Genomic DNA, 25,660 nt, shown 5'->3' with positions numbered 1-25,660 from the left:
CTACAAGGCCGTGGACTCTTGTAATGAGACCAGTGCTCGCCAGAACCTCAAAGTAAAGACAAACGTCGAGCGGGGGGCATCATGAGTTCTTACGCAAGAGGCCTCTAGTGAGAGGACATATACTGGACATAGGTTGTTGAGAGAGACTTGTGACAATGATATATCAAGGTCATGGATCAGTGGATGCTTGAGAGAAGTAAATAATGTGAAAGGTGTTGCGGCGGCATGATTTCCATCAGGGGCAACACGGGGCAAGCGCAGCCTTGTTGGTCGGGCGCTTGGCATAGCATCTGCGCTTGCGGAGTCCTCCATAGAATCAAAGTGGCATCTGTTGCGACGTGCATTCATCCAGCCCTTACTACCCGTCCACTGCAATCACCTCCTCTTCAGCCACTTCTCTATACACACCAGCATGCAGAGAGTTTGTCTATGATTGTCGAGCCCCGCGTTTTCAGTCAATAATCGTCATGGCTTCGGCCCTCTTCTTCCTCGACTTGAAGGGCAAGGTGAGCGTCAGCCACCTCGGCGAATGAGTCTAGATACTGACATATTCAGACCCTTCTTGCTCGAAACTATCGGGGTGATCTCCCTATGTCCGCTGTTGAAAAGTTTCCCGTTCTCCTTTCGGAAGCCGAAGAAGAGTCTTCGGCCGTTCCCCCATGTTTCTCTGATGAGGGAATCAACGTAAGTTCCCCATACGAACAGTAAGGGAACTGGCGCTGATTATCACTTCAGTATCTCTATATCCGCCACAATAACCTCTACCTGCTTGCTCTAACGAAACGAAATACCAATGCAGCAGAAATCCTTCTGTTTTTGCACAAAATCGTGGAAGTGTTCACGGAATATTTCAAAGAGCTGGAGGAGGAATCAATACGAGACAACTTTGTCATTATTTACGAACTGCTAGACGAGATGATGGACTTTGGGTATCCTCAGACAACCGAGTCGAAGATTCTACAGGAGTACATTACCCAAGAGTCGCACAAGCTTGAAGTCCAGGCACGACCACCAATAGCCGTCACTAATGCGGTGTCATGGCGAAGCGAGGGGATAAGATACCGCAAGAACGAAGTCTTTCTCGATGTTATCGAGTCCCTCAACCTGTTGGTGTCTTCAACCGGCAACGTCTTGAGATCGGAAATCCTGGGAGCTATAAAGATGAAATGCTACCTGTCTGGCATGCCAGAACTCCGGCTGGGTTTAAACGACAAAGCCATGTTTGAGACCACAGGAAGGGCTACACGGGGCAAAGCCGTTGAAATGGAAGATGTCAAATTTCATCAGTGCGTAAGGCTCTCCAGGTTCGAGAACGACCGGACGATCAGCTTCATTCCACCAGATGGAGAATTCGAACTGATGAGTTACCGACTGAATACCGCCGTCAAGCCGCTAATATGGGTCGAGTGCGTGGTCGAATCCCACTCCGGATCCAGAATCGAGTACATGCTCAAGGCGAAGGCACAGTTCAAGCGGCGGTCTACCGCCAACAATGTCGAGATTATCATCCCCGTACCGGACGACGCAGACACACCAAGATTTCGAACAAACATCGGCTCCGTACATTACGCCCCCGAAAAGTCCGCCATTGTTTGGAAAATCAAGCAATTCGGTGGCGGCAAAGAATTCCTGATGCGAGCCGAGCTTGGCCTCCCAAGCGTTAAAGGCGACGACGAACGTGGTGGCGGTATGACTGGTGGCTTCGGTGGCAGTATGGGAGGAATTTCGGGAGAGGGCAAGGGGAAGAGGCCCATCAATGTCAAGTTCGAGATTCCTTATTTCACCACCAGTGGTATTCAGGTCAGATACCTGAAGATCATCGAACCAAAGGTTGGTCGTCCATCTGAACTGAAAGCCGTTGTTTTGCTTACTGGTCACAGCTGCAATATCCGTCTTTACCCTGGGTTCGATACATCACCCAATCCGGCGACATTGCGGTGCGATTACCTGACGTGCAAGGCTGAGAAGCCGATATGTGCGAGAACTGCTGCTCTTAGGCTCTCCAGACCTCCTTGACGACAGCAAGCTTGGATCGGTCATGCTACTGGATGTGGCATTCCACCCGACTACCACCCGTAGGCCTGCCGAAACATTCCATCGTACTCGTGGTCGGTGCCCAACCCTTCGCCATCCAAGGATCCCTTTTCCGCACCCATGCGGTCACACCTCTGCCGTGGTCACAGCTGACCAAAACCCAACCGGGGTCTTTCAGGTGCTTTCGTGCAACGTATAAGGCTTCGAACGATGGGATATGTCAGCGGGTAGAAGAACTTGGAACCGGTGGCCTGTTGACGATGTATCACGCCTATGGTGATATTCAAACACAAACTGTCGCCAGAAATGATGTACTACTGAGCGCAAACGAATTATCTGTCCTAGCTTGATGGAATGAAACATCCCTTCCAATTCGATTCCGATTTCATATCCATTGAGTTGACGGGTTGAAGGAGAAATCCAATCAATTGAGTGGCTTTGGCTGAGAGGCGAGTATGCACTGTCCCGATTCAGCTCCCTACTGCAGTCCGCTTGTCTACTGCAGGCTTCGTCCCGTTCTGCGGTCAATCCTACAACAAGCAGTAGGGGTTGACCCTGCTACATTCGGTCTTCAAATGTACAGACTCGTTGAAAGCCTAATACTTCAGATGGACATCAAAGGCGTCTGCTCCATCTCATGGAGACTAAAAGACAAGATAGCCGCATTGTCCCGGGCTATCCTCTGTCATCGAGCAGGTCGCTAACGACCAAATCCAGGAGCAAAAGTCCAAAACCTTTCGCTGGTATCTGATTCCTGGATGACCCTTGCTGATCGCGAGGGGCTGCTATCCGCGTATGCACTAAAGATGCGATCTCAGTTGACTGAACCTTGATCTGGCAGAAGCCTGAGCAATGCTTCGCTGCGAACCGAGCGACTCCGGCACCCACAAAGCACACAAAGCGGCTTTCCGGCGATGCAGGCTGGTCTACGGAGTACTCATTTGAACTCTGTTGTTCCTAATGTGATATCTTTCAGAAAATACTGTCACATCCAATGGCTGCCCCTACCGACACCAGGCGCACACGGGACAACGACTAACTTACTAAAGCCAAAGCACCCAATGCGAGCTATACCCCTGGAAGAATTACGGAGTAGCAGTGGTGATTGCTCTCTGGTTGGGCTACGTGGCGGCACCTCCAAGCGCCACTCAACAGCTCAAGCGAGAAGAACATGTGCTCCGATCCTGGTTTTAGAATCCACCACTACTCAACTCCGGAGGAACTTTCCCCTTTGATGTCATCCACTCTCCGTTTTCGCGCAACACGATAAGTCGACCATTGATTCGGTGGGCAAAGGACGGGTATGCTTGTATATCTCGCACCCTACTATGTATGCCTCCCCACCTAATTGCTTCGGGCGCCGATCTGATTGTACCTCCAGCAGTCGTTCCAAGAAAGTCGAAATGGCGCAAGATGGGCCAGCATAAACTGAGTTCTAAATCCCGTTGCTTCGACAGAGCGAATCGCTGCGTTGTGGTCGCTAGCACATTTGAACATTGACCTGACGATCCGCAACGGGAAATGATTCCGGCGTCACTTTCCGTTTGGGCCAAACGTACGGAGGCGTGCACCATTACTATTGACCGCGCTAAAATTTAGTGTGGACAGGGGATACAGCTTGGCAGCCCTCAGAGTTGCGGTATAAGGATTGCCTACCATTTTGTATGGCGGTTTTTAGTACTCGCCTCGAGATTTTTGTACTCTATATATAAAGCCTATAATAATTACATTTTTAGTATCTATAATTAGCCTTATTTTATACTCTATTTCTAGTCGTTACTTACCTAATTTTGTCGAGCCTAAAGGGTACGCTAAGCGAGCGCGAGGTAGATAAGAGATATATCTATAGATACGCTCTTTTTCGATAATCTATTAAACGATTAGTCTTTACTATTATACTTTCTTTTATCTTTTATTTTATAGTAGAAACTACTAAAGATAAAGAAGTATAATAGCCGCGCTAAAAGAAACTCTCTGGCATGGAAAAGCCGTGGCAAAATGGTGGAAGATGTATGTATGAGGGAAGAAGCTATGGAATGGCCGAAGGCTATGTCTACCTATCCTCTTAGCATCGCCAAGAGGTAGTCACGTGTCGCTACGTGACTTAGACGTGGTCTAGGTGGTCTATAGGGGCATCCATAACACCTCCCCTTTATTTGCTTTTGAAAGATACGGCCTCGCATCAACGTATCAATAATCTAGTCCCGCTAGTTATTCTATAAGAGAGAAAAATATATAGAAAACACCGTTGCCCCTTCCGCCTACGGGCCTACTATCCTAGTCTAGCTGGGTACTTTCAACGTTATCTCCAAAGCTATCCGTCATTGAATTCTAAGGCTAACTTAAAAGAAGAAAGAAAATACACTTAAAAAAATATACTCTACGGCTATACCGTTATTATAAAAGAAAAAGGCTATTACTATAGTCGTTAGTATTTATTCGATTTTAGGAGCTCTATACTTTTAAATCTAAAATAATTAGTAGAATAGCAATAAGGGGATAGCGATAATTATAAAGATATAGAGATAGAAGAGAAGAACGAGTTTAATACGAACGCTACTAACTAATTAGATAGTCGACCTTACTTTTTTTAGAAGTGCTATAGTAAACGAGACCGAGGGTTTAAATACAAGAATAGATATAGATAGATAGAATAGATATACATAAACGGAATACCTCCTAAATCAATAGAAATATCTTGAAAATCAACACTATGAATCTCTATACCAACCTAGCCTTGCGCGCAAATAGCGAGGCTACGACGGCGGTATATTGCTGCAACATAATGCCATTGTGTTCATTCTATATCAACTGCTCACCTAATTTTGGTGAGGTGTTGATGACATCTGAATACCCTTGCAATGCCGAGAAGCTAAATTTTAGCGCGGTCAATAGTAATGGTGCACGCCTCCGTACCGCGCCAGATGCTGGACTCAAGCGGCCTGGTCGCTGCTCCTGCATGGTTACCCCTGTCAGGATTTTTAGGCAGCCAGAACGTCGTCGGACACCTCTCGACCGCATCTGATGAGCAGAGGCACCCAGCGGCAGCCAGGCGCTCCGACGCAATACCAATCACAGCCTTCTTGAACTTCACCATGATTTGAAGCTGGCTTTGCGTCTCCCAAACAGCGCATGCTCATCTTGTTTGTGAGTTACAAGTATCCAGCCGCAATTGAGCTGCTCTTTTGACAGTTGAGGCAATCACAACTGATAGCATCGTGCAACAGAGCCGGAAACCCTTCAGCGTGGGGTTTGATTGGTCGCCCAGAAGCTTTGAGAATGCTTGGAGGATTCTCATCTGGCCGGAGGTCCGCCCGCAGTGCAGGGAGTGCTCGATCTCGCAAACCCTGTCACCGGGGGATGGGTAACCGCATATGGTACATATCGAACAATACAATTACCAACTCCTGATCCCCTATATCCACCGTGATCTCATCCTACCCAAGAACCAAGTCGGCTCGACCTGAATTGCATACGGCTACCCGGCTTCGCGAACACGTCGGAGAGCTTTACGAGTACGAACCGGCCTTTTCAGATTCCTTTTACTGCTGCTTCTTTCCGTCGACGTTTCCTTCTGCTCAGCATGGGTGCAAAGTCAGGGGTCCAAGCGCCGACTACAGACAACGCGTCTGGACTACGGCGGCCTAAAGCCCCCGTTGCATGTGTGGTCTGCAAGTCCCGCAGGATCAGGGTGAGTCCGGATCTGCTATATTGTCGCAGGTCGGTGGCTGGAGAACCTGACCTTGTTCTGACGCTCCAAACAGTGCTCAGGAAAAGCGCCTTGTCAAGCATGCTTGACATTGGGCACGCAATGCGTCATTGACGAGACACTGGATGGCCGGAGGAAAGTGGCCTTGACGCGTAAACTTGATGAGCTTATTCATCACAAATGGATTCTGGAAGGATTTCTGATTTGTCTACGATTTGCACGAGGGCCGTATCTGGTTGACCTTCTGGAATGTGTGAGTGAGGGTGTGCCGTTGCGGTCTCTAGCCACGACTGTCTCTGCTGGGCTTTCGAAGGCAGATCTTCCAGGCCCAGTACAGAGCAGGGTGATCGAAATCGAACGAGAACTCAAGTCGTATATCAACGGCAACCCCCAGCCAGAAACTTATTCTTCGAATGACTTGTCAAGACACTCGAAGGCTTCAGCTGTGCAAACTGGTGACTCTGAATCCCCGAGTGGCACACCCCTTCCAGGAGGAAGGACGGAATCCTTCAGTCCTCAGCGTCAGAGGGCAGACTGCAAAGCAGGACGGTCTGGCAATGATCACACAATTCCGAAGCCAGTTGCAGGAGGCTTGGCTGTCAACATGAGCAATGGCTATCATACTAGCGCTCTCGGCCATTCGACAGACCGTGGAACGTTGACTCACAGTTCAGGAGGTGGGCTCGACGAGATTCTGCAATTCCTGAATGCTCCACGATCTCCTAGCAGACACCAGTATTCCCCGGAGATGGACTTTGAATTTAGTAGAGGTACGGCCGAAATGCAGATTGTCGTCCTGGATGCTAAGAGAGGTTAGGTCAATCCACGGAATCTGAGTCGGGGAGTCAGCGATTTTCGTCGCTTGCCCCAGATCTGGAGCTAGACATGCACGGATCCTTCAACAAGGCAAGTGCTGGACACCTGACTTGAGGCTCTTCTAACCGTGTAGGACCATCTCACCTTGTACACTGACGGCTTCATGGAAGTTGTCGAATCAAACTCAGACATGAGAAGGAGAAAACACTCTGCCACGATCATCCCAACAGTTCCAGCAGCATCAATAACACCTCTTTCTAATCAATGCTCATACCTCCCTTCCAGTGGTAGCGACTCGCGGAGACTTTCAATGACCTCTTCAACCCTTATCGCAAGCTACGATCAATCGCCAAATACCGAATTCGGCCAAAACTCGTGGCCGGAGCCGCCACAAAGGACTCGGCCACTAGCATTGCATATGGCCTTGCCTCGAATCGAGGTCAATGACAAGCCCATGTCATGCGCTATCACCAGCTACTTGGAATTGGCTCGGTCGATGTTGTCACAGGGGACACCTGTGGAGCAGGTGTTTGGTCCCGACAGGCCTTCGATGGATCTTCTATTTCGACCTCGAAAACCAACTGATTCGCACTCGGTATGTCACTTCGTCGCTGAGCTGTGTGCTCGAATCAAGGGCATGGAAACGGCATCCAAGTTAGGCATAGCCGTCATGTTCGTATACTTGATCAGGGTTCGTTGTGCTCCAATCTCATTGGGTGTGTCGATGCTGAGATGTTGAAACAGTGGATGATCTTGTCGTCGCAGGAGAACTATCAGAGAGTCCCCGAGCTTTACCGCCCAACACTTGCCCAGCTTGAAATCCCGCATAGCGCGGACATCGAGTTTTGCCCGTTTCCTCAGTTGCGAGATGCACTTTGTCACAGGAACCGAGATTTTCTTCCGGGTGTAGCAAGGAATATTCGGTGCAACTGGCCCCATACGTCGATGGAGAGTTGCGTCGAGTGGAATCAGAAGACGGGACGGGTTTTGCCTACTGGGGAATTTTGCAGACATATTCTGCAACCCGACCACTGGACCCTCAGACCCGGGATATGCGACACATTTCCTGAGTGTCGCAATCTTGTCAGGGCTGCTGGATGAAGCCTTGAGCATGATCAACGTGTGGTGTCTGCGGGTGATTGTTTCCACATTTGCAACCACATTGGCGGCCGCATTACGGAGTAGCATGGAATATCTTTGCAATAAGCCGTCGGGCAGGAGTAGGCATATTGTTCGAATAATGTCACTAGCACTAGACAAACCGTGATCGCGATGCTGATGTTGAAGACCCATGTTGGATCTGTTTCCCACCTAGCCTCATGACATGGTTACATACTGCATACCTAGTAGGATAGCTATAGTAGCTGGGTGGTAGTGAGCCTTGCGCCTCGCAGCCTCACAGTAGTTTGGCCTTGACAGGTCAAATGACGTCATTTAGGAATAATTTTAAGAAATAAATTCTAGTCACTCTCTATCATGCAGACGACAGCGAACAATAGAACAAGCACATTGTACCATCCTGCTGTTCACCACTGTCATAGCGACCTTCGCGATACCGTCATCATGCCCTCTCCACCTCTCCCAACTCCTACCCCCGACGAACTCGACGACCTCATTTATTTCTCTCGTACCGGTGACTTTGACTCCCTCAAAGAACTCGTAACAAACGTGTGCGCAAGCCACTCCAGTCCTCCATCCGTCATTCTCGCATCGGCAATCGATGTCGACGAAGACGGTCTCGGCTCACAGTCAAGTCTGCTACATTACCCTGCGGCGAACGGCAATCTCGAGGTGGTGGAGTACTTGATAAGCTTGCTTACACCGTCGGACTCGTTGGGTGGGAGTGTGGGGGCGACGACGGCAGATAAGTCGGCATCCAGTCTGGTCAACCATCGCAATGTCAGTGGGAATACGCCGTTGCACTGGGCGGGCATGAATGGGCACCTCGAAGTGGTCAAGGCACTGGTCGGCGCAGGTGCGGATCCCGGAATCGCGAATGCTGCGGGTCGGGATGCTGTTGTTGAGAGTGAGTGCTCTGCGAAGGATGGGGCTAGGGAGTGTGCGGAGTGGATGTTGAGGGAGTGCGAGGGGTTGGAGAGGGGTGTCGGTGGCCAGGGCAGTGCGGGTGAAAATGAAGCTGAAGAGGAGGTTGATGCAGATATGGATGGAATGATGTTGAATACTGAAGGGGAGCAGCTGCAAGATGACGCGAAGGAGCAGGAGACGTGAGAAGACGAAGATATGCGGGTCGAGAAGGAAATATTACGAAAGAGACATCTGCCCAACGACTTTGCTGCTACAAGCGACAAAAAGTTCTTGCGCTCGAATACGGGATACGAAGCTGCTATGAGGACATGTTTTTTTGGGAAAATCAACGCTCAAGTTGAAGGACAGACGACTGCCAACGAGCTGCAACTACCTTGACCAGATGCATCTTGCCGCCATAAAAGACCGCAATAACCGAGCCACATTTTCCGGGGTTGCCACGCCTAAGTCTCGACTTCGATGTCCCCAGGCATCGGCTTTGACCTCGATACTGTCAACACAATCGGCGACCTCATCGCATTTTGACGAACTGTCTCAGACACAGGGTATATCCAGTCAGTCCGTGAGTGGCACGCAATGACATTGCTCGCCATCTTTGTTACTGAGTGTGCAATACAGGGTAGGGCAAGTCTGTCCGGTCTCTGAATTGACAACGCATTGTCCATTGTGGCAGTGGCCGGTGTTTAAGCGCTGGAAATGGATGTCAGTTTACCTGAATCAAGAGCCATGTTCGGCCTAGAAAGGCTGAAAGATACCTTGTCAAGTCTGCCATCCCGAATCGGTCGGAGACACGTTGACTCTTCAGTGACATCTGCTGGTAGAGGGCTGCTGAGCGTCGACGGAATCAGGAGCGCCAGGCTGGCGAGGAGGATGTTGCTTAAGAGCATGTTGGCGGATCGAAAGTTCCTCACTGAAGGTTGGGGAAGTGCTGTTCAGAAAGTCCGACTGTTTCAAGATGGAGAGTTCTCGCAGTCTGGTGCTTGAAGATTATTTTACTTCTATGAAGGGAGCACAAGACACAATTCTACTGCCTACTCTTTCTTTCAGAATGCAGGACACGAGGTCGTCTTATATACCCTCCAACATGTTCCATTCAGCGCGACATGACCAGCATCGTCATACCGAATTGAACAGGAGGCCGCCCAAAACGTACGTGAGCAGCGTGATCCAAAGTCAGCTACGACAGCCACGGCCTGGCCACGAATGGCTTTGCATTTTCCTACTCAGGCGTGTCTGCGGCGAGACCTTCAGTCAGCCATTTCTGAATACAGATCGGGAGACGCGGATGGAAGTCCAATAGCCGAGATGGCTAGCACCACGGCTGGGGTGAGTAGCCCGCAAGCCTTCCACATGGTTGTTGCTGGGGTGTTGTGGCTTGCATATGCCACTTCATGAGTGGGAAGCCAGAATTTCGAAAAGGTGTCCAGAAAGAGGAGCTTGAGGGAAGGGCTGGCTCTTTGTGGAACCACGAATATGGACTGTTCTCAAATATGATCGCTGCATCGCTGCCCTCGGGAAACGGTTGCCCGCTTTTTGTATTACTTGTCTACAGGGTTGCCTCCTCAAGTTCTGGAATGTGTGTGGTGCAAGACTTCGTGTTCGTGTTCATGCTCGTGTTCGGCAGCGAGGCTTACCTGAGTCAAGCACTGAGCTGGATAACCAGTCTACTTTAATCTCTCCAAGGAGGGAAGCCAAGTAAAATTTAGTTCCCTGATATGTCCACACGTCTTTAATATGCTGGGTTCGTGTCTGCGCGCAGCCTGGACGTCAGCGTAAGCTTAGGTACCTTAACCTTGGGCACGAAGCACAGGGATAAGTATCCTAAGTGCTCCGTGTCGAAGAAACCCTCCAGAGTCTCAGAAGGTCTACGGGAAATGCGGGGTACGAGGAAGACAGACGGAGCGCATACCAGACCAGACCAGACAAGACAAGGCGACCTGGTATGGACCGTAGACAGTAGGCTGTAGGCTGATCTTGCCTAACACCGGTCTCATCATCGCAAGAGTCCATATGACCTTGACCTTGACCATATGGAAAGAAAGCGGAAAGGAACAAACCTGTCGTCTTTTCAGCTCATGTCAGCTCAGACTACGACTCAGACTCAGCTGAGTACAGATTTTATACGTCACGAGTTCGATGAGGATACATGCTGCGCGGACCAATAGGCCAAAGAATGCGATACGAAGAGGCTGCCAATTGAGCGGAGAGAGCGAGAGGGAGAGAGGAAACGCCTGCCGAATCCGGAATATTGTGTAACAGGTCTCGAGTCCACTGGCAGTCCGCATGATGCCTCACTCGTTGGAGCAGCCACGTCGTTCCGTCATGCGTCTGTCATGGTCCTTGACTGCAGGCAATGATCTATCCGACTCATATATAGCCAAAGCAAAGACAAGCTAAGATCAACAAGTTTCCCAACACCATAACCTCCGCACCTTTGCTGGACGGAATCAGTTGTGACGAGGTCCGTTCTGCATGCTAAAATATGCCTGGACGCCTGCTTGCTAGATGGAAAGGCAGGACGCATCACCTCAGTTCGATCTTGTCAGTACAGAAACACTCTGGAGGCTGAAGACCTGACCCGATTGAATTTCCTGGTCTTTCTCTCCGACGTTGTATGTTGCCCATCCAAGACAGGACTGAAATGGCCAACATTCATATTCGAAACAGACTGTTGTGCCTCGTCATAAGTGAGTGAGATGGCAATATATTTCGTTCATATGCTGCATATCGTCGCAGAGGCTCTCAAATAGTTGTCAGCCAGCATTGATCGTCGATGTTGACCAGCTATCAGAAGGAGAAGATCATCAGCGCGCGTACGCCTCGTGAAGCAAAGCCGGCACCAGCCCAACAGACCCCGGTGGGCAAGACACAATCGCAGAGACTTCACCATGCCTCTCGTCTCTTCATCCTGACTCTGACCGGCTTGACCGGATTGACGGCGCCAGCGCCCATTTTCCTCCCAGGATGAACCCACTTGCCACCATTCCCAACTGGCTCCATATCCCATTGCATGATGATCGCCGCAGCAAACAGAATAACTTCCCTCTCCGCGAACGTCTTCCCTTTACACATGTTCTTCCCACCTCCCCAGACCCTCATCGTCCCATAATCGACCCTGGCACCACCGGGATCATCCGGACTCGCGCTCTTTTCATCGCCTTCCTTGATCCAGAACCTCCTGGCATCAAACCTCATCGGATCACGAAAGTACTTCTCGTCGCTCTGATGCACGCCATGGGGCACGGCCACGTAGTCGCCTTTCCTCAACAAGAACGACTGTGGGTGGCTCTTCCCCAGCATTTTAGCATCTTCGTCCGTCTCAGTGACCACAAAGTCGTCCATGAGCTGTTTGTACGACATACTCGCGGCCTCTAGGCGCATCGCCTCGAAAAAGGCGCCTTTCAACAGCGGACACTTCGCCCACAGCGAGGCCAGGTCGATCTCCAGCTTCGGCGCTTCTTTGATCGGGAGACCATTATCCTCGGCGTGCCTGAACCTTACATACGGCGCGATCTCCCGCCTCAGTTCCTCGAGCAGGCACGCGTCACTGAAGACGTACCATATCAACCAGAAGACCACGGGGTTGGAATTGATGTTCATCGCCCACATCACCGTGCCGTTCCCCGTGCACCATCCTCTAGGAGAGGCCCCAGCCTTGCGGAACTCGAGCGCTCGCGTGACGATCACGGCCGCCACGTCGGACATGTCGCTCCAATTCGGGCCCGGATCTTCTCCGTCAAGGTACTTGAACAGCGCGTCGTGATGCTCTCCGATGGCGGAGATGACACGTTCGCGCGCCGCGGCGGGGCGGATCATGCCCGGGAACCACCGCGGCGTGCCGGCAACGAAGAGGTTGAATCTCGTGTCCATCTCCCATAGGTCGTGCATGATGTTTGGATAATTCCTCGTGAAGTCACGGCCCATGAGGACCGTGGTGGCAATGTTGCCAACGAAGTACCGCACAAGCTGGAAGAGTTCGGCTTCGGCGACGAAGCTGCCGTCGTCACAGTTTTGGGATACGATGTCGACGTGGGCTTCGCGCTCCCATATCGCTTGGTCGACTTCGCTGGACGCACCAGAGACCAGGTTCCACGTATCGTGCTCGAGGGCCTCGACGGTGTCCTTGAGCGCGCTGGAGACGAAGTCCTCGCGCAACATGTCTGAAAGCGCACCGTGGACCGACCCCCATAGTGCCTTGGGCTCTGTGGCTCTCGTGGCGCCGCGGTCGTCCCAGAAACTCTGCATGACGTGGTAGATGAACGGCTCCATCGTGACGGGGGCGTTTTTCGATATCAGTTGGCGCTCGATGCCCGGCACGGTGACCATGTGGTGTTTCGAGTTGGCCATCCACAGAGTGTAGAGGGAGCCGTGGGCACCCAGAGACCGCGCCGTTCGCGTTAGATAGTCTGTGCCACCGAGGGCGAAGTTGACGCCGTGGCCGAGCCATGGGATCCAGTACGGCGGGATAGGGGGTTGTGCAGCTGCGTCTCCAGGACCATTTTGCGAGGGTCTTTGTTGTTGTCGTCGTCGTTTCGAGATGCTGGACCGAAATCTGATGCCTGAGCGGATTCGCGTGATGATACAGATGGAGGTGAAAAGTGCCAGAATGGACAGCAAGGGATGATTGGTGATACTCGTGATGGTATGCTGCAAGATCGCGACGCGACTCTGCCGGGTGAGGTCCATGGTTGCTAATAGTATTATTGGAGAGTTGCCCAGCACCCCTCAAAATTGCACAGAATTAGTCATAGATATATATTTGAGATTTCTGCCTCGTACCGCGGTCGGTTGGCGGTGTGGAGGCTAACTTTACTTCAGGAAACTGGAAGATTGCTGAGACGCGATGAGTTGTGGTGGTTGGAGGCCTTACATAACTAAACTGCTTACACCCTGTCATCGGCATTGGCATGAAGGATGAGCCTCGCACCAGCATGTCGACTACAACGCTTAACAAACCTGGAAGTCATGCTGGGCTGCCTGCTTATGTTTTTGGTTGTGGCCGTTGAGGATGATTATGGACTATCAAGATCCCTCGTCTCTTATCCAAGGTACTAGTACTGTACGCCGTTGCACATCGTTGCCTGGGGTATATCTCATAGTATCATACAACAAGGGTTGAGTAGAAGGATGATCCAAGTACAGCCACCACGACAGATTCCTTCGCCCACTAAAATTTGTCCATAAGCACCTTCTTCAACTTGCCGCTCTCGGCTTCGTAATCCTGTATCTTCAACTGGCTACCCATCACCTTGGCCAAACAATATTGAATCCGAGGTTTCAGTTCGGCTGGTGTTCCTGGCATTTCGGCGAGAACCTTCAATTCATTTTCATACTTTTCCACGTTCTTGTTTTCATTGCCAATCAGCTGCGAGATGATTGCCAGATCTAGTCGCGCCTTGAGTACCTCATCGTCAGTAAGATATTCGAATGCTGACTGATAAACAGGTTTGCCAGGCTTGATGCTGTAAGGTCTGCCATTGTTCGAGGTGATGGTGATCAACTCTGCCTGTTCAAGTGCTTGGAGGACAGCTTCGCCATTTGAGAATAGCGGGTCAAGAAGCAACTCGTTATACCGCAGAACCTCGTCGGAAGCCAGTTTTTTGACCAATAACCATGCTTGCTGGGGAGTCCAGTTCCGACTGGCAGTATCAACATCAAGGAGGTACATTTTCAAGATCTCCGAGGCTGACTGTTCAATGATTTGTCGTACGGCTTCTGTAAAAATGGTTAGCATGAAGCCACAACATACCAAATTCGGTGATGTCACTTACTTGCTGGCGACTCGCCGGTCTTAATTCTTCGAGCGAGGAATTCCAAGTCTGTCAACCGACCACCAAGCACTTGAATCACACCATCGAGTTCGTCAATGTCACTTTCTAGTTGCGCAGGAGTGACCTTCTCCTCTCCCTGGGCCGCGTGAGGTTCGTCGCTTTCGGCGTGGAGGTGCTGAAGAACAAGCTTCTTAGCCACTTCAGGCGTACAGTCGCTGAGGGTGATCTGGCGGAACACCCTATCTGGCAAAGCTTTGCTGAGTGACTTAGAGAAAGACACGTCAGTTGTGAGGAAAATAACATGCGCGACATTCTGTGTTGTCAGGGCAGCAGCCCACTCTCCCAGTTTGTCGTAAACGATGCTGGTGGAGCCCTCATTATTCTTGTGCAGAAAGTTGTCGATGACCACCACCGGTCGATATTCAGGATGAGCTTCCAGCCATTCATCGTCAGCCATCTGAGCTTCCTTCTCGTCTTTCTTATTGCGGTGTGACAGCGCAATCTGCTTCAGCGCAGTGGTAGTATTGCCCCAAATCTTGGCTAATTGCGTGTCAACAGTTTCAGAGAAACCGGTCTTGGTCCCAATGGTACCCATGGCAGCTAGATCAATCATGCTGCTGATACTGTTCATCCAAGAAAAGACGGGTCTGTAACCAACTTCAGCGGCGGCTGCAGCAATAGTTGCACTGTCCCCTCGGGCCTCTTGGATCTTTTTGCAATCGATGATCAGCTTGTTGGGCCTGTCCTTTAGTGCCTGATCCACAACAAGCTCTTTCTTGCCCGCTCCCCGAGGACCTTGGACGACAATGAATGTGTCAGCTGTCTCGATCATCCATGTCTGCAACTGGCTGATGGCTCCTTGACGATCTTCCCAAACAATTTTCAGGCTGTCATTCTCAGCCTTTCGGTTGCGGAAGCGGAGGTAGTCGTATCCTCGATTAAGCCAGCTTTTGGCCCATCTGTACAGTGGCTGGTCGTCCAGATGGAGGCCGTGGGTTATGTGCATTCTGATGAAGAAAGTCCTGATTGGGTCAAATACCGCCACAGAAGCTGCAGTGAGCAACGCGACCGCAAGAGGGAGCACAATTCTTGGGTGACTGGTGATCCAGCTCCATATCCAGCCTGCTTTAGCTCTCGGCTCATAGCTGAGCTTTAAGAGGGTCCCAGCCTTGCCTCCGCCTTCCGCAGTTCCCACGACATAGCCATGCATGCAATTCTTCGCCATGGTAGCGAATCTTAATCTTGTGTAGTCGATATATGCATATCTGGGAAGCACCTTTGAGTCGAAGGGTTCTGGGACAATCTCGGCGAGCTTGCCATATCTGCGGAACAAGGAGTAGAGCGTCTCTTGGGTCAATTCAGCAGCAGATGTTTCAGGTGAAGTTGGGAGAAATTCAACTTTCACCCTCGAGCTCGGTATACGATACAAGTCTTCGATCCATGGTTTGCCACGAACAAGGGATGCCCGCACCTGTTGAAAAGGATTGAACCATGGCTTGATGGGTTTCTCTTTCAGATATTGTTTGAGTGTATTCTCGAGTTCTGTGACTGTGATTCCTTCATCGTGTGTGAATTTTACAAACGCGCCTCCTTCTCGTAGTCTAGGCAAGACTTTCGTGACTGTAAGCGGCAACTTTTCTGGTAGAGCTCGTTTTATGATACTCGACGGTTCGGCCAGAGCCAAATCTGGGTGGTTGACCTTCTTGAGAGACTCTGCCAACAGCTTGTCTGGGTTGAGAAAAGGTATGCGACTCAACCATTGGAGTTTCAAGGGGAAGACACCTGGTCCATGGTCAGTATGGATGCCTTGCAACTTCCAACGAGATGCGCACTGTCAAAGAAGAGTATTCCTTCATTCGGTCTTGTCTCAATGTGGCCGGTGTCATTGTCGCCGACCTCGGATGATTCCCTCCTCTTGCCTGAGGGGATTGCTGGCCTGGCAGTTCTTGGTCGCAAACCATTGGTAATGTAGAAATACTGTTTCCTCAGATTGGTGACCAATGGTGACGATGGCCGGGCCAAACAGCTTCGGGCACTCCTCGAGACTAACATGTTGCTGTGGTGTCCAGCAGCATGCCTCTGGGAGCAGTCGAAGTTAGTATAGCTGCATTTGGTGCACGCTCTCTGCGTACCGACCGAGTGTCGCGAAGAGCAGAAGCACCTTGCTGCCTTCGTAGATTGGCAGCTGTTCGCGATTTATTTTATGACGTAGGAAGGGTAAATGTGTGGCTGAACAGGTGTGGCTTAACAATGTCCGTTGCTGTTTTATTTTTTGGGATCGAATTCCCGCATTGTCTACAACTGTTTCCCAACACGCAACCTACATTCTTTTTGAGGTGATTCGATCAGTCATGGGCTGGCTCTGGCGCTCCGAACCTCTCGCCAGCAATGAAACCCCTAAACCCGACATGTCCGCTCTGGCCGGATCAGCAACACCCACGATTGCTCCTGCCCATTCCCCCATCGCTGAGCCTGCAAAACAAGCCCTTTCCCGAGAAGAACAGGCCAACCAAGAGTTCTTGGAACTTGTCAGAGAGCTTCAAGCACAGACGGAAGTAGAACCGGAGCAGAAACCACGACCACAGTTGCCTAGGACATCCGTACAAGCTCTTCCTGTTGAGACCGACATCTCTCCTGATTCTCTCTATCCTACCGAGATATCCTGCCGATCCGCTTTTGACTATGCCATGTTCTGCCAAAGCTTCGGTGGGCAATTTGTCAACATCTACCGTTACGGCTCTTTCCGGTCGTGTTCGAACCACTGGGACGACTTTTGGCTGTGTATGAGGACAAGAAACTGGGACGCGAAAGATCGATCGAGGGCAATTCAGGAGCACTATCGCAAAAAGGCAATCAAGTGGAAGACTGGGCCTAGCAGTGAAGATGTATGGGACGTAAGAGAACATCCAGTAAAGGATCCTTTCCAAGGCAACCTAGACAAGTTGGAGGCAGAGATTGCCGAGTGGAAGAAAGCAAATCCTGGAGTCCCTGATCCCTGGGGACAACCAAAACAGCCGGCGTTCAACACTCAAAAAGTTGTGTGAGGCCATACAGCTGTTGACTCCAATGGTAAGGGCGCCCTCCCTACCTGTCGAATGGGTGAATGCATGAGCGGCCAGTCACTTCGAGGTGAGGCAGTTTGAGATGCGCGCATGCGACGACAGCCGTCACTTTCTTCGTGTCTATCCTCCATCACGCTCCGCAACTCTCTAATGTACCCCATTTCGAACACACTCAAGACGGACGAAACGAATCATGGACAGAGCAATGCCGCAATTCCTACTGAACATTTCCCTTCCTACTACTCCGCAGCATGCATTTGAGCAGGCCGATACCTTGTTGCTCCAGGCTGCGGACCTGAGAAATGAGGCTGCAGCACTCCAGGCGCAAATTGACATTCTGAATGCGAGGGCCAACACTCTGACTACGACTGCTGAGGGGCTTCAGACGATTGCTCTACAAGATCGCCAGAGTCTTCAATACATACTGGATGGAGCTTTATTGGTGTTCGAAGACCGCCTTACTACCTACGAGTCAAGACCTCAGAAAGCAGCGAAATTGAAGGACGTCAAAACTCGTGTGGAAGATGGCATGGCCACACTTGAGGAGGTTGAAGATATACTCCAAGACCTGCAAAGTTCGCAGGCAAGACATCGATCAGAAAGATCCTGGACGCCCGAACCCGAGAGCCCACCAGCCTCACCAGGGACCCTGGCAACGGCTGAAGACGAAGCCGACATTGACAGCAGTAAAAATAGTGTTACCGACAACAAGACATTGAAACGAAAGATGCCAGCCGAGTCGGAGGGTGATGGAGAAGCAGATATGGACTTGCCACTAAAGAGAGCGAGGCGTGGATCCACAACTTCTGACAATTTTCATGGGAATGGTGACACTGATAAGGATCACTTGGCTAATCAGTTTGACATGCTCGACGATACCAAGGATTCCTGGGATGATACTTCTCAATCTAGAGTCACATCTGACCAGACCGCTGATTGCGAATACCCTGGAGAACAAAACCCTTTCATGCAGAACAACCCTCGTTTCATCGATTCAGCACCTCATGGCTCTGACCCGGTCTACAGTGGCGAAGCCTCTCGCGTGTGCCTCAAAAACTCGGCAATCGAAACACATGTTCAGGGCTCACGCAAGCTCAATAAGCAGGCGATATCGAAGCCGAAAAGCGAAAAGTCTCGACAGAGCAAGCGCGACAAGAAGACCAAGAAGGCCGGGCATGCTGATCGTGAAAGCAAGTCGTCAGTGCTAGCAGGATTTGCAGGCGAAGGGCAGAGATGGACGAAGTCGAGAATTGGTGACGCGCTCAACAGAGTGTCAATGCTGGAACCTGGCACATATTCTTGATACTCTCAGGCTTTGTCTACACGGATGCTCATGATCATTACTGAGAAGAGTACCACCTTGACCTGGGGTTGGCAAACCTCTTGAGGTCATCACTGGAAGCAAAGCCTATGTCTCGGCACTCGAACATGTACAATTCTTCGAATATGGAAATGAATTCAGTTCATTCTCACCTCACCTCCTTGCACTGTTCGGGCTCCTATTTCGCCGACTCCTTCTTCCAACTTTTTCTACAGGTACTTTTCTACATTGTTCCCTCCCGCTGTCACTACCCTACTTCCATGTCGCTCATGTCTCTGCCTTTTGCCTGGACAGCTCTCCTTCTGACATTCCGGTGTTTCTTATATCTTTGGTCATCATGGCATCCAAGTCTTCCTCAAGTGACTTGCTCTACCGAGAGGCAGACTTCGTAAAGCACCAGGCCGATCTCATTCGAGAAGTTGCCAACGACATCCACACCGCTGCTGGTATGGTCCAGTATAGAGCCTACGACTTCGAAACCCGCGCAGTTTGTCTTCGCAAGGCAGCCTGGGACTCGAAATGGGTCGATGACCTCGGCGTCGCTGCACAAGACATGATCGAGGAAGATCAGCACAGACATTGGAAGTTGGTAGAGCATGCCGCTGAACTGATGGACGCAGCTCAGAATGTGAAGATCGGCTTGCACAAACTGATTCAAATCGCCTACAGATCGGGACTTCTGGAGACCACTCACGAAAAGGAGTGCATGGATTGTGGTAAAGAAGAGCACGATACCTGCTGTCAGATCGAGCGAGACATTGCTGCCTCTTCTCAACCAGATCTGTGTGCAGCTGTTGGTTCGCTGACCGGCCTCAACACTGGCTGCTCTCTTCCTGCCACTTTCGTGGATCCTTCATCGCTCACAAAGAACCCAATCAACCTCAGCAAAGCCGCAAAACGTTGGTCAGTCGATACCGCAACCACCTTTGTTGAGTCAGAAGACATATCCATGGTTCTCGACGATGAGACAGGCGGAAGCTTGTCCAGATCGACCAGTATGATCAGTTCAAGCACCTATTCCGACATGGAAGTCACCAATGCTATTCTCGAGGACACCAACACTATCCAGTCAGGCACTAGGTCTGATGATGAAATCAAAGAGGACGACGACGAAGAAATACTGAGCTGGGTCCCACAAAAGATTGACCTCTCGCGACTCAGTGTCCAGTTCACCGCAAATAGGGTCGTCCAGTCTGCGATGGCGGGCGAGAAAGAGAGAATGCGCAGAGAGCGTGCGTACTAACTTGGCACAAAGATCAGGATTGCGCAAAGGGAATGGGGTCTGCTTGGAGCGCCATGCTTGGAGAGCCTTGGGAAGAAAGGCTCTACACGAGAGCTGCATGGTTGTTGAGGAACGCGGTTGAGTGGCTTGGGTCTTGAGCTCAAGACATATGGATTTACGATCATCAATGCTTAGGAAAGGGCAAACAAAGAGCATGGGCATGATATTGCTGTCCCCAAAGACTGACTGGCACAAGATAAACAATCTCCTGGACCGGTACTTACCAGGTAGTCTGGGATCATACAGCCTTGAGACATTCGTTCAATTGATGGAGTTAATAGCAGGCTGGTCCTAGGTCTGGTTCATGCCAGCCCCTTTCACTCAGAACCTGCCGTTGTTCTCATTATCGCAAATCTCGTGACTTTTCTCTCCTTGTTATCGCTTATCTGACTGTCTCTGAACATTCACTGAAAGGTGTCATATGTCTTGCGTTGTGCTCAATTGCTGACACAGGCATATGTATTAGACTGGCTCGTGGAAAGAGATCAGGCTGCTCCACCACATTGAAGTGTGGGGAAGATTTTGTTGTGGACTTCCTCTTCAAGCCCGTCAAGTCATTAATCATCGACATCAAAAGGATTCTAGCGATACTTACCGCAGGACTCTGACCCGGGACTTTCTCTCGTCCTGACCTTCCTTTTCCTTTCAATTATCAGGCCGATGAAGACACCCGCGCCTCCATTACCCCGACGGCTACCTAGAGATGCCCAAAGTCACCTCCCAGCGGACGTTTACGGCGTGTTGGACCTGTCGCCGCCGAGGTCTCCGTTGCGACAATCTAGTTCCCCGGTGTACCCAGTGCGTCCGCTCGCGCCTAGCCTGTGAGGGCTACGACATCCGACTCGTGTGGGTCGACTCCGAGACTGGGGCATATGAGCCGCAGCGGCGACGTGCCTATCCCTGTGAATTGACCTGGGACGGATATCCGACCTGGACCCTGAGGGAGGTGGGCCATCTGATCACGGATGCAGAGAACAAACGGTGTCGATGTCCACTGCACCACCAACCCAGTCCGTTCGTTACTTTCCCAGGCTATAAAGAGAATGATGCTTCGTCCGCCCAATTCCAGAAGGCGACGCCTCCGGAAGAAGGTCCACACTGCATAGAAAGCCCGCAAACTAAACAGTCAGAGATCACGATCCCTACCACGTACACACCTCCTTCGCCACAGACAACCGATTGCAGTGACTATGCAGATCTTCGCCCTCGCGCGATCTCGATGCCGGCAGTATTATCGACGTCTCTGATACCAGATGGATCACGCGAATATAACGAGCTCTTCCACCACTACATTTCCAACGTGTCCGTGATGATGACCCCGATTAATGACGATTATAATCCGTGGAAGTCGACATACCCCTGCCTCGCTGTGCACGACGAGACTTCAACCAGCACTCGCTCTCTGTTCCACGGCATTCTGGCCCAGTCGGCATTTCACCTCTCCAACCTCGGTGTGCCAAACCCTGCAAGCTATCGCAGGTCGGCCACCCAGCACTTCGGCATCGCGTTGCGCCACCTCCGCCGCAGCCTGGCCAGTCCGACGGAGAACTTCAGCAGTACGCTGGCGGCAATGCTGACCGTCACGCTCGCCGAGCATGTCTTTCATGGCCAGTCCAAAGGGTTGAGGCATCATCTCCAGGGTTCTGTCCAGTACGTGGCGCAGTATCTGGGGCAAAAGCCTTGGGTTACTTCTCATGAGGCGTGGATAATCACGCAGAGTTTTGTTCTGCACACGCTCATGTCCCAAATTGTGGGCGGCAGCGCGACCGACACCTCCAGTACGGCCACGACGCTCCATGAAGTATTAGAAGACGTCACAGCCGACCCTCGGTTCGCATATACGCTCGGCAGCACACCTCGATTGATGAAGGCGTTGTACCAGAGCCGCCTCCTCGAGGAACAGCTAGCCGCGAGAGGTTCTTTCCGGGGCGGCAAGCCAGACCTGTCCGTGGACGAACTGCTTCAAGCCAGCAAGATCCTCGTCGCGCTCAACACTCCCCTGGACGCAGAGGTCGAGCTCTACATGAGCAGACAGCGACCGATGAAGACACCGGCACAACAGCGGAAATTTATCGTGTCGAACTTGAATCTCTTCGGCTCCGCTGTGACCATCTACCTCCTTCGCGTGGTCCTGCGTCATCCACCCTCGGTGGTCACGGAACAGGTATCCCAAACCCTGTCCGCGGCGGTGGCGCTCCTCGAAATGGACCGCGCCGCAGTCTCGATCTGGCCCATCTTCATTGCCGCCGCCGAAGCCTACACGGCCGAGGCGCAGGCACTGGCGGAGTGCGTCTTGAGCCTCTCGACGAGCTTTGGTGCTGCCAACCGTGCAGTGATCCACCAGGTTGTGAAGCAAATATGGAATGAACGCGAAGAAGCTGCTGCGCAAGGGGGATGCGAGGTCGGCGACGTCCTCGTGGATTGGCGGGAGGTGTTGAAGAACCTGGACGTGGAGATTCTGCTGCTCTGAGATCATTCCAATGCAGTCTCCCGAGGTCAACACCGTCGGACAACATTCAAAGCAGCAACCTCCTTTCCGCTTCTCCGCTCGTTGCAATGCGCATGCAAAGTGGAGTTTGGTCCTCTGTTGCTGCACGGGCGACCTCTGTAAAAGCGATCAGGTTGTATGAACAGCATCTCCTTTCAAGCTAGCACGCGTTTTCGAGTATAGCCTTGCATTTTCTAGCAAAAGGTCCCTTGATGAAGGGATTCGAAGATAACCTCGCGGTCTCGCGAGCATTACAGGTCCGGCTGAGCGGGCATCCTCTGCCAGGCGCAGACAGTCGGTTGGCTATCAATGGAATGCATTGTTTTAGCCTCGGCCAGCTTTGATCTTTGTCCTCGAAAACTGACAAGCGTAATCAGTGAAGCGCCAATTCCAGGTCCTAGATCTATCGTTATTAGGTTTGGAGGCTCGCCGAGAAGGAAAGCATTTGGTAGGGGCTGCAATCGAGGACCCTATCCCCACCCGGGGAAGGCTTCGGGCTCCACTTTTGGACTCATGGAGAAGTCCACAACGAAGGGCTAGACGTGCGTGGGCCTCCGACGCTACAGACCCCAGAGAAATCATGTAACCCTGCCCAATCCTGGTTCTCACCGGATGCTTGGGTGATACAAGAGGGCAAAGAATGACGGTGGTCAGAGCGGGTCAATCAACGGGAGCGGGTCAATCAAAAGGTGCTCGAATGGTTCTCGCAACTCTCTCGACCTGGTTTCATCATTTACAAAAATTCAACCTGGGCGCAAAAGATGGCGATACCGCCCTTGAAGTTCGATCCACCGATAGACGTTGATACCGTGACAAGGCCATGGAAACAGCCACGCCACCAGACATACATTCTCACCAACGCCCATGTGATTGATCCCGTCGACGGGAGTGTACGGCACAACACCACGGTCAAGTTGGAAGGGGGGCTCGTACAATCTATCGGGGACGAGAGTGGAAAGGCGACTCACGATGGAGACATCCTTTCCATCGATCTTGAGGGCAAATACATTTTACCCGGCCTCTGGGACTGCCATGTGCACCTGGCGGCAGTGCAAGGCTGCAGCAGCCTTGACGAGATCTCGAAACTCTCCTCGGACACGGCTCTTCTTCGCCAGCCGGAGATCGGGCAAGCGATGCTCGACCGGGGCTTTACCAGCGTGCGAGATTGTGGCGGCGCCCTGTTACCGCTGAAATTGGCATTCGAGGAAGGCATCCATCCTGGTCCTCGGCTTTTCATTGCAGGTCGGCAGCTGTCGCAGTCCGGGGGCTGCGGGGACCTGCGTTCTACTTTCGATGATAGCCATTGTTGCGGCGGCGCCAAGCAACTCTCCTGTCGAACCGTGGACGGCGTGCCGGAGTGTCTGAAATTCACGCGAGAGGAGCTCCGCCTCGGCTCTGATTTCATCAAGATCATGGCCGGAGGAGGAGTGTCCAGCCCACGCGGCGGTCTGGGTGATATCGAATTCACCGAGGACGAAATCAAAGCGATCACGATTGTGGCTTCAAATGCGGGAACGTTTGTCACGGCTCACGCATACAACCCTGCTGTGATACAACAAGCGGTGAATTGTGGTGTCCTCGGAATAGAGCATGGCAACTACCTCGACAAAGCGACCGCGGAGCTCATGGCTCAGAAAGGGGTCTATCTGACACCGACCCTGGTGACATATGCGGCAGCATCGATGCCCGAATTCGGAGCCTTCGTGAGCCCAGAGTCGATGGCGAAGCTCAACAACACTCTCGAGTCCGGGCTCAGGGCCATCAAGCTGGCCAAGGAGGCAGGCGTCACCATATGCTTCGGGACCGATTTACTGGGACCCATGCACTTTGCCCAGACCAAGGAGTTTCAGCTGCGGAAAACTGTACAGTCTAGCTTGGAGATCATCCAAAGTGCAACAATCAACGCGGCCCAGATGATGCGCCGAGGGGACTCTCTTGGAAGAGTGGCGCCGGGCTTCGTGGCGGACATGTTAATCTTAAATGCCAACCCGTTGGAGGATATCACCGTCCTTGACCGACCTGAAAAACACCTGTTGGCGGTGTTCAAGGAGGGCAGAGTTGCTTCTTCCCGTTGGTCACAGCTGGAGACGAGGAATCGGCGACCTGCCAAAATTATATAACTTGCCGTATGTACCTGGGTGTTGGATAGCCACGAAGTCATAGGGATGTTGGGGGGATGTTTTATGCAGACGGTGTTTGAGAAGTATGGCAATGATGATTGATGCTGTTGAACAGAAACTAATACTACTTGACATGTTGCTTTTCTCCTTTTCTTCCCATTTTGGATGCTACCAGCCGATCTCATTCAACGACCACGTCTTGACTCGTGTCCAATTCCTCGAACCTTCTGAGGTCCATTTCTCCTTCCAGTAGGGGTTTCACATATGGATCGAAGGTCTTCCAGTACGGGTTCTCGAGATGATATTTCTGGCTGCTTTCGTGCTCGTAGCGTTCCACAATGGTGAAGTCCCGTGGGTCATGGACGGACTGCATGACGAACCATGAGACGGTTTCCTTGTCCTTTGAGTAGACTCTTGAGGCTTCGATCAATTTGTTCTTGAGCTTCTGGATGACGGTGGGATCGGAGGATTTGGCTCGCATGTGCACTGTGATTGTGTAGACCATGTTGGCGTTGTTTGACCACGAAAGTAAGACGACTGAGTGTGTGACGGGATATGCTGGCAATGGTTTGGATGTGTTGGAATAGTTTTGTTGTTAATCCCGTAAGGTATATTCCTTTGTTGTAGTAGCTCCCCTCTAAATCTTCCTTACTAACGCCTAAGTACTTAGTATTTGGGAGAACCTAAATCAGTGATTACATCACAAGATTAGGTCCTTTAACAGGCCCTTCTGAGGACCCGCAAGTACTACTCGTATTAGGTGAACGAACAGAATCCCAAAGCGGCGGCACCTACTGCCAAATTAGTGAGATAATTCGCCACCACTTGCCGTTGAACTGTCAGCAATATACTGTAGAATTCACTGTGCTCCGTATGGCTTTGTCAGACTCATTATATTCCAGTGTATGCCGTATATGACTCAAGAAATTCTGTCTGACAACAACTTCCCGGGCTTTCTAGCTCCTCGTCTTATTCGCCTCGATGATGCTCGTCAAGGCACGTGCAGTAGCG

At 51.4% G+C, this 25,660-nt stretch overlaps 11 protein-coding genes across 13 annotated transcripts; 8 read left to right on the top strand and 3 right to left on the bottom strand.

Annotated features, from left to right (window-relative positions):
• Positions 1 to 359: 359 nt before the first annotated feature.
• On the top strand, positions 360 to 3,752 carry PV05_02505. Of its 2 annotated transcripts, XM_013463080.1 has the most exons (5): positions 360 to 506; positions 556 to 684; positions 736 to 1,830; positions 1,881 to 3,364; positions 3,416 to 3,752. In XM_013463080.1, the coding sequence occupies exons 1-4, from the start codon at positions 468 to 470 to the stop codon at positions 1,962 to 1,964; spliced, it is 1,347 nt and encodes a 448-aa protein (XP_013318534.1). In that variant the 5' UTR covers positions 360 to 467; the 3' UTR covers positions 1,965 to 3,364; positions 3,416 to 3,752. The 2 variants fall into 2 exon arrangements, with proteins under 2 accessions (XP_013318534.1, XP_013318535.1); XM_013463081.1 differs by having other exon boundaries at positions 1,881 to 3,752.
• A 1,297-nt stretch (positions 3,753 to 5,049) lies between these two features.
• Positions 5,050 to 7,850, top strand: PV05_02504. Of its 2 annotated transcripts, XM_013463078.1 has the most exons (6): positions 5,050 to 5,181; positions 5,262 to 5,725; positions 5,799 to 6,513; positions 6,561 to 6,649; positions 6,693 to 7,250; positions 7,304 to 7,850. In XM_013463078.1, the coding sequence occupies exons 2-6, from the start codon at positions 5,618 to 5,620 to the stop codon at positions 7,658 to 7,660; spliced, it is 1,827 nt and encodes a 608-aa protein (XP_013318532.1). In that variant the 5' UTR covers positions 5,050 to 5,181; positions 5,262 to 5,617; the 3' UTR covers positions 7,661 to 7,850. The 2 variants fall into 2 exon arrangements, with proteins under 2 accessions (XP_013318532.1, XP_013318533.1); XM_013463079.1 differs by having other exon boundaries at positions 5,050 to 5,725.
• A 199-nt stretch (positions 7,851 to 8,049) lies between these two features.
• PV05_02503 (uncharacterized protein) lies at positions 8,050 to 10,186 on the top strand. The gene is made up of 2 exons (XM_013463077.1): positions 8,050 to 9,167; positions 9,224 to 10,186. Exon 1 carries the CDS (start codon positions 8,123 to 8,125, stop codon positions 8,786 to 8,788), a length of 666 nt encoding a protein of 221 aa, XP_013318531.1. The 5' UTR covers positions 8,050 to 8,122; the 3' UTR covers positions 8,789 to 9,167; positions 9,224 to 10,186.
• Positions 10,187 to 10,967: 781 nt separating this feature from the next.
• Positions 10,968 to 13,404, bottom strand: PV05_02502 (uncharacterized protein). Its single transcript, XM_013463076.1, has one exon. It carries the CDS (start codon positions 13,289 to 13,291, stop codon positions 11,489 to 11,491), a length of 1,803 nt encoding a protein of 600 aa, XP_013318530.1. The 5' UTR covers positions 13,292 to 13,404; the 3' UTR covers positions 10,968 to 11,488.
• Positions 13,405 to 13,582: 178 nt separating this feature from the next.
• On the bottom strand, positions 13,583 to 16,575 carry PV05_02501 (uncharacterized protein). Its single transcript, XM_013463075.1, has 3 exons — positions 16,209 to 16,575; positions 14,377 to 16,158; positions 13,583 to 14,320 (listed from the first exon to the last, which is right to left on the bottom strand). Exons 1-3 carry the CDS (start codon positions 16,426 to 16,428, stop codon positions 13,773 to 13,775), a joined length of 2,550 nt encoding a protein of 849 aa, XP_013318529.1. The 5' UTR covers positions 16,429 to 16,575; the 3' UTR covers positions 13,583 to 13,772.
• Positions 16,576 to 16,727: 152 nt separating this feature from the next.
• PV05_02500 (uncharacterized protein) lies at positions 16,728 to 17,420 on the top strand (the record flags this gene model as incomplete). The annotated part of the gene is made up of 1 exon (XM_013463074.1): positions 16,728 to 17,420. One exon carries the CDS (start codon positions 16,728 to 16,730, stop codon positions 17,418 to 17,420), a length of 693 nt encoding a protein of 230 aa, XP_013318528.1.
• Positions 17,421 to 17,631: 211 nt separating this feature from the next.
• Positions 17,632 to 18,741, top strand: PV05_02499 (uncharacterized protein; the record flags this gene model as incomplete). Its single annotated transcript, XM_013463073.1, has 1 exon — positions 17,632 to 18,741. One exon carries the CDS (start codon positions 17,632 to 17,634, stop codon positions 18,739 to 18,741), a length of 1,110 nt encoding a protein of 369 aa, XP_013318527.1.
• A 355-nt stretch (positions 18,742 to 19,096) lies between these two features.
• PV05_02498 (uncharacterized protein) lies at positions 19,097 to 20,002 on the top strand (the record flags this gene model as incomplete). The annotated part of the gene is made up of 1 exon (XM_013463072.1): positions 19,097 to 20,002. One exon carries the CDS (start codon positions 19,097 to 19,099, stop codon positions 20,000 to 20,002), a length of 906 nt encoding a protein of 301 aa, XP_013318526.1.
• A 742-nt stretch (positions 20,003 to 20,744) lies between these two features.
• On the top strand, positions 20,745 to 22,511 carry PV05_02497 (uncharacterized protein; the record flags this gene model as incomplete). Its single annotated transcript, XM_013463071.1, has 1 exon — positions 20,745 to 22,511. The coding sequence occupies one exon, from the start codon at positions 20,745 to 20,747 to the stop codon at positions 22,509 to 22,511; it is 1,767 nt and encodes a 588-aa protein (XP_013318525.1).
• Positions 22,512 to 23,098: 587 nt separating this feature from the next.
• PV05_02496 (uncharacterized protein) lies at positions 23,099 to 24,770 on the top strand. Its single transcript, XM_013463070.1, has one exon. It carries the CDS (start codon positions 23,291 to 23,293, stop codon positions 24,647 to 24,649), a length of 1,359 nt encoding a protein of 452 aa, XP_013318524.1. The 5' UTR covers positions 23,099 to 23,290; the 3' UTR covers positions 24,650 to 24,770.
• PV05_02495 (uncharacterized protein) lies at positions 24,736 to 25,480 on the bottom strand. Its single transcript, XM_013463069.1, has one exon. It carries the CDS (start codon positions 25,152 to 25,154, stop codon positions 24,831 to 24,833), a length of 324 nt encoding a protein of 107 aa, XP_013318523.1. The 5' UTR covers positions 25,155 to 25,480; the 3' UTR covers positions 24,736 to 24,830.
• Positions 25,481 to 25,660: the final 180 nt, after the last annotated feature.

This window comes from Exophiala xenobiotica, assembly GCF_000835505.1.
Source record: "Exophiala xenobiotica strain CBS 118157 unplaced genomic scaffold supercont1.2, whole genome shotgun sequence".
NCBI classification, from domain to species: domain Eukaryota; kingdom Fungi; phylum Ascomycota; class Eurotiomycetes; order Chaetothyriales; family Herpotrichiellaceae; genus Exophiala; species Exophiala xenobiotica.
Note: the sequence above shows the minus strand (reverse complement) of the source record. Positions and strands in the feature narration are given on the sequence as shown.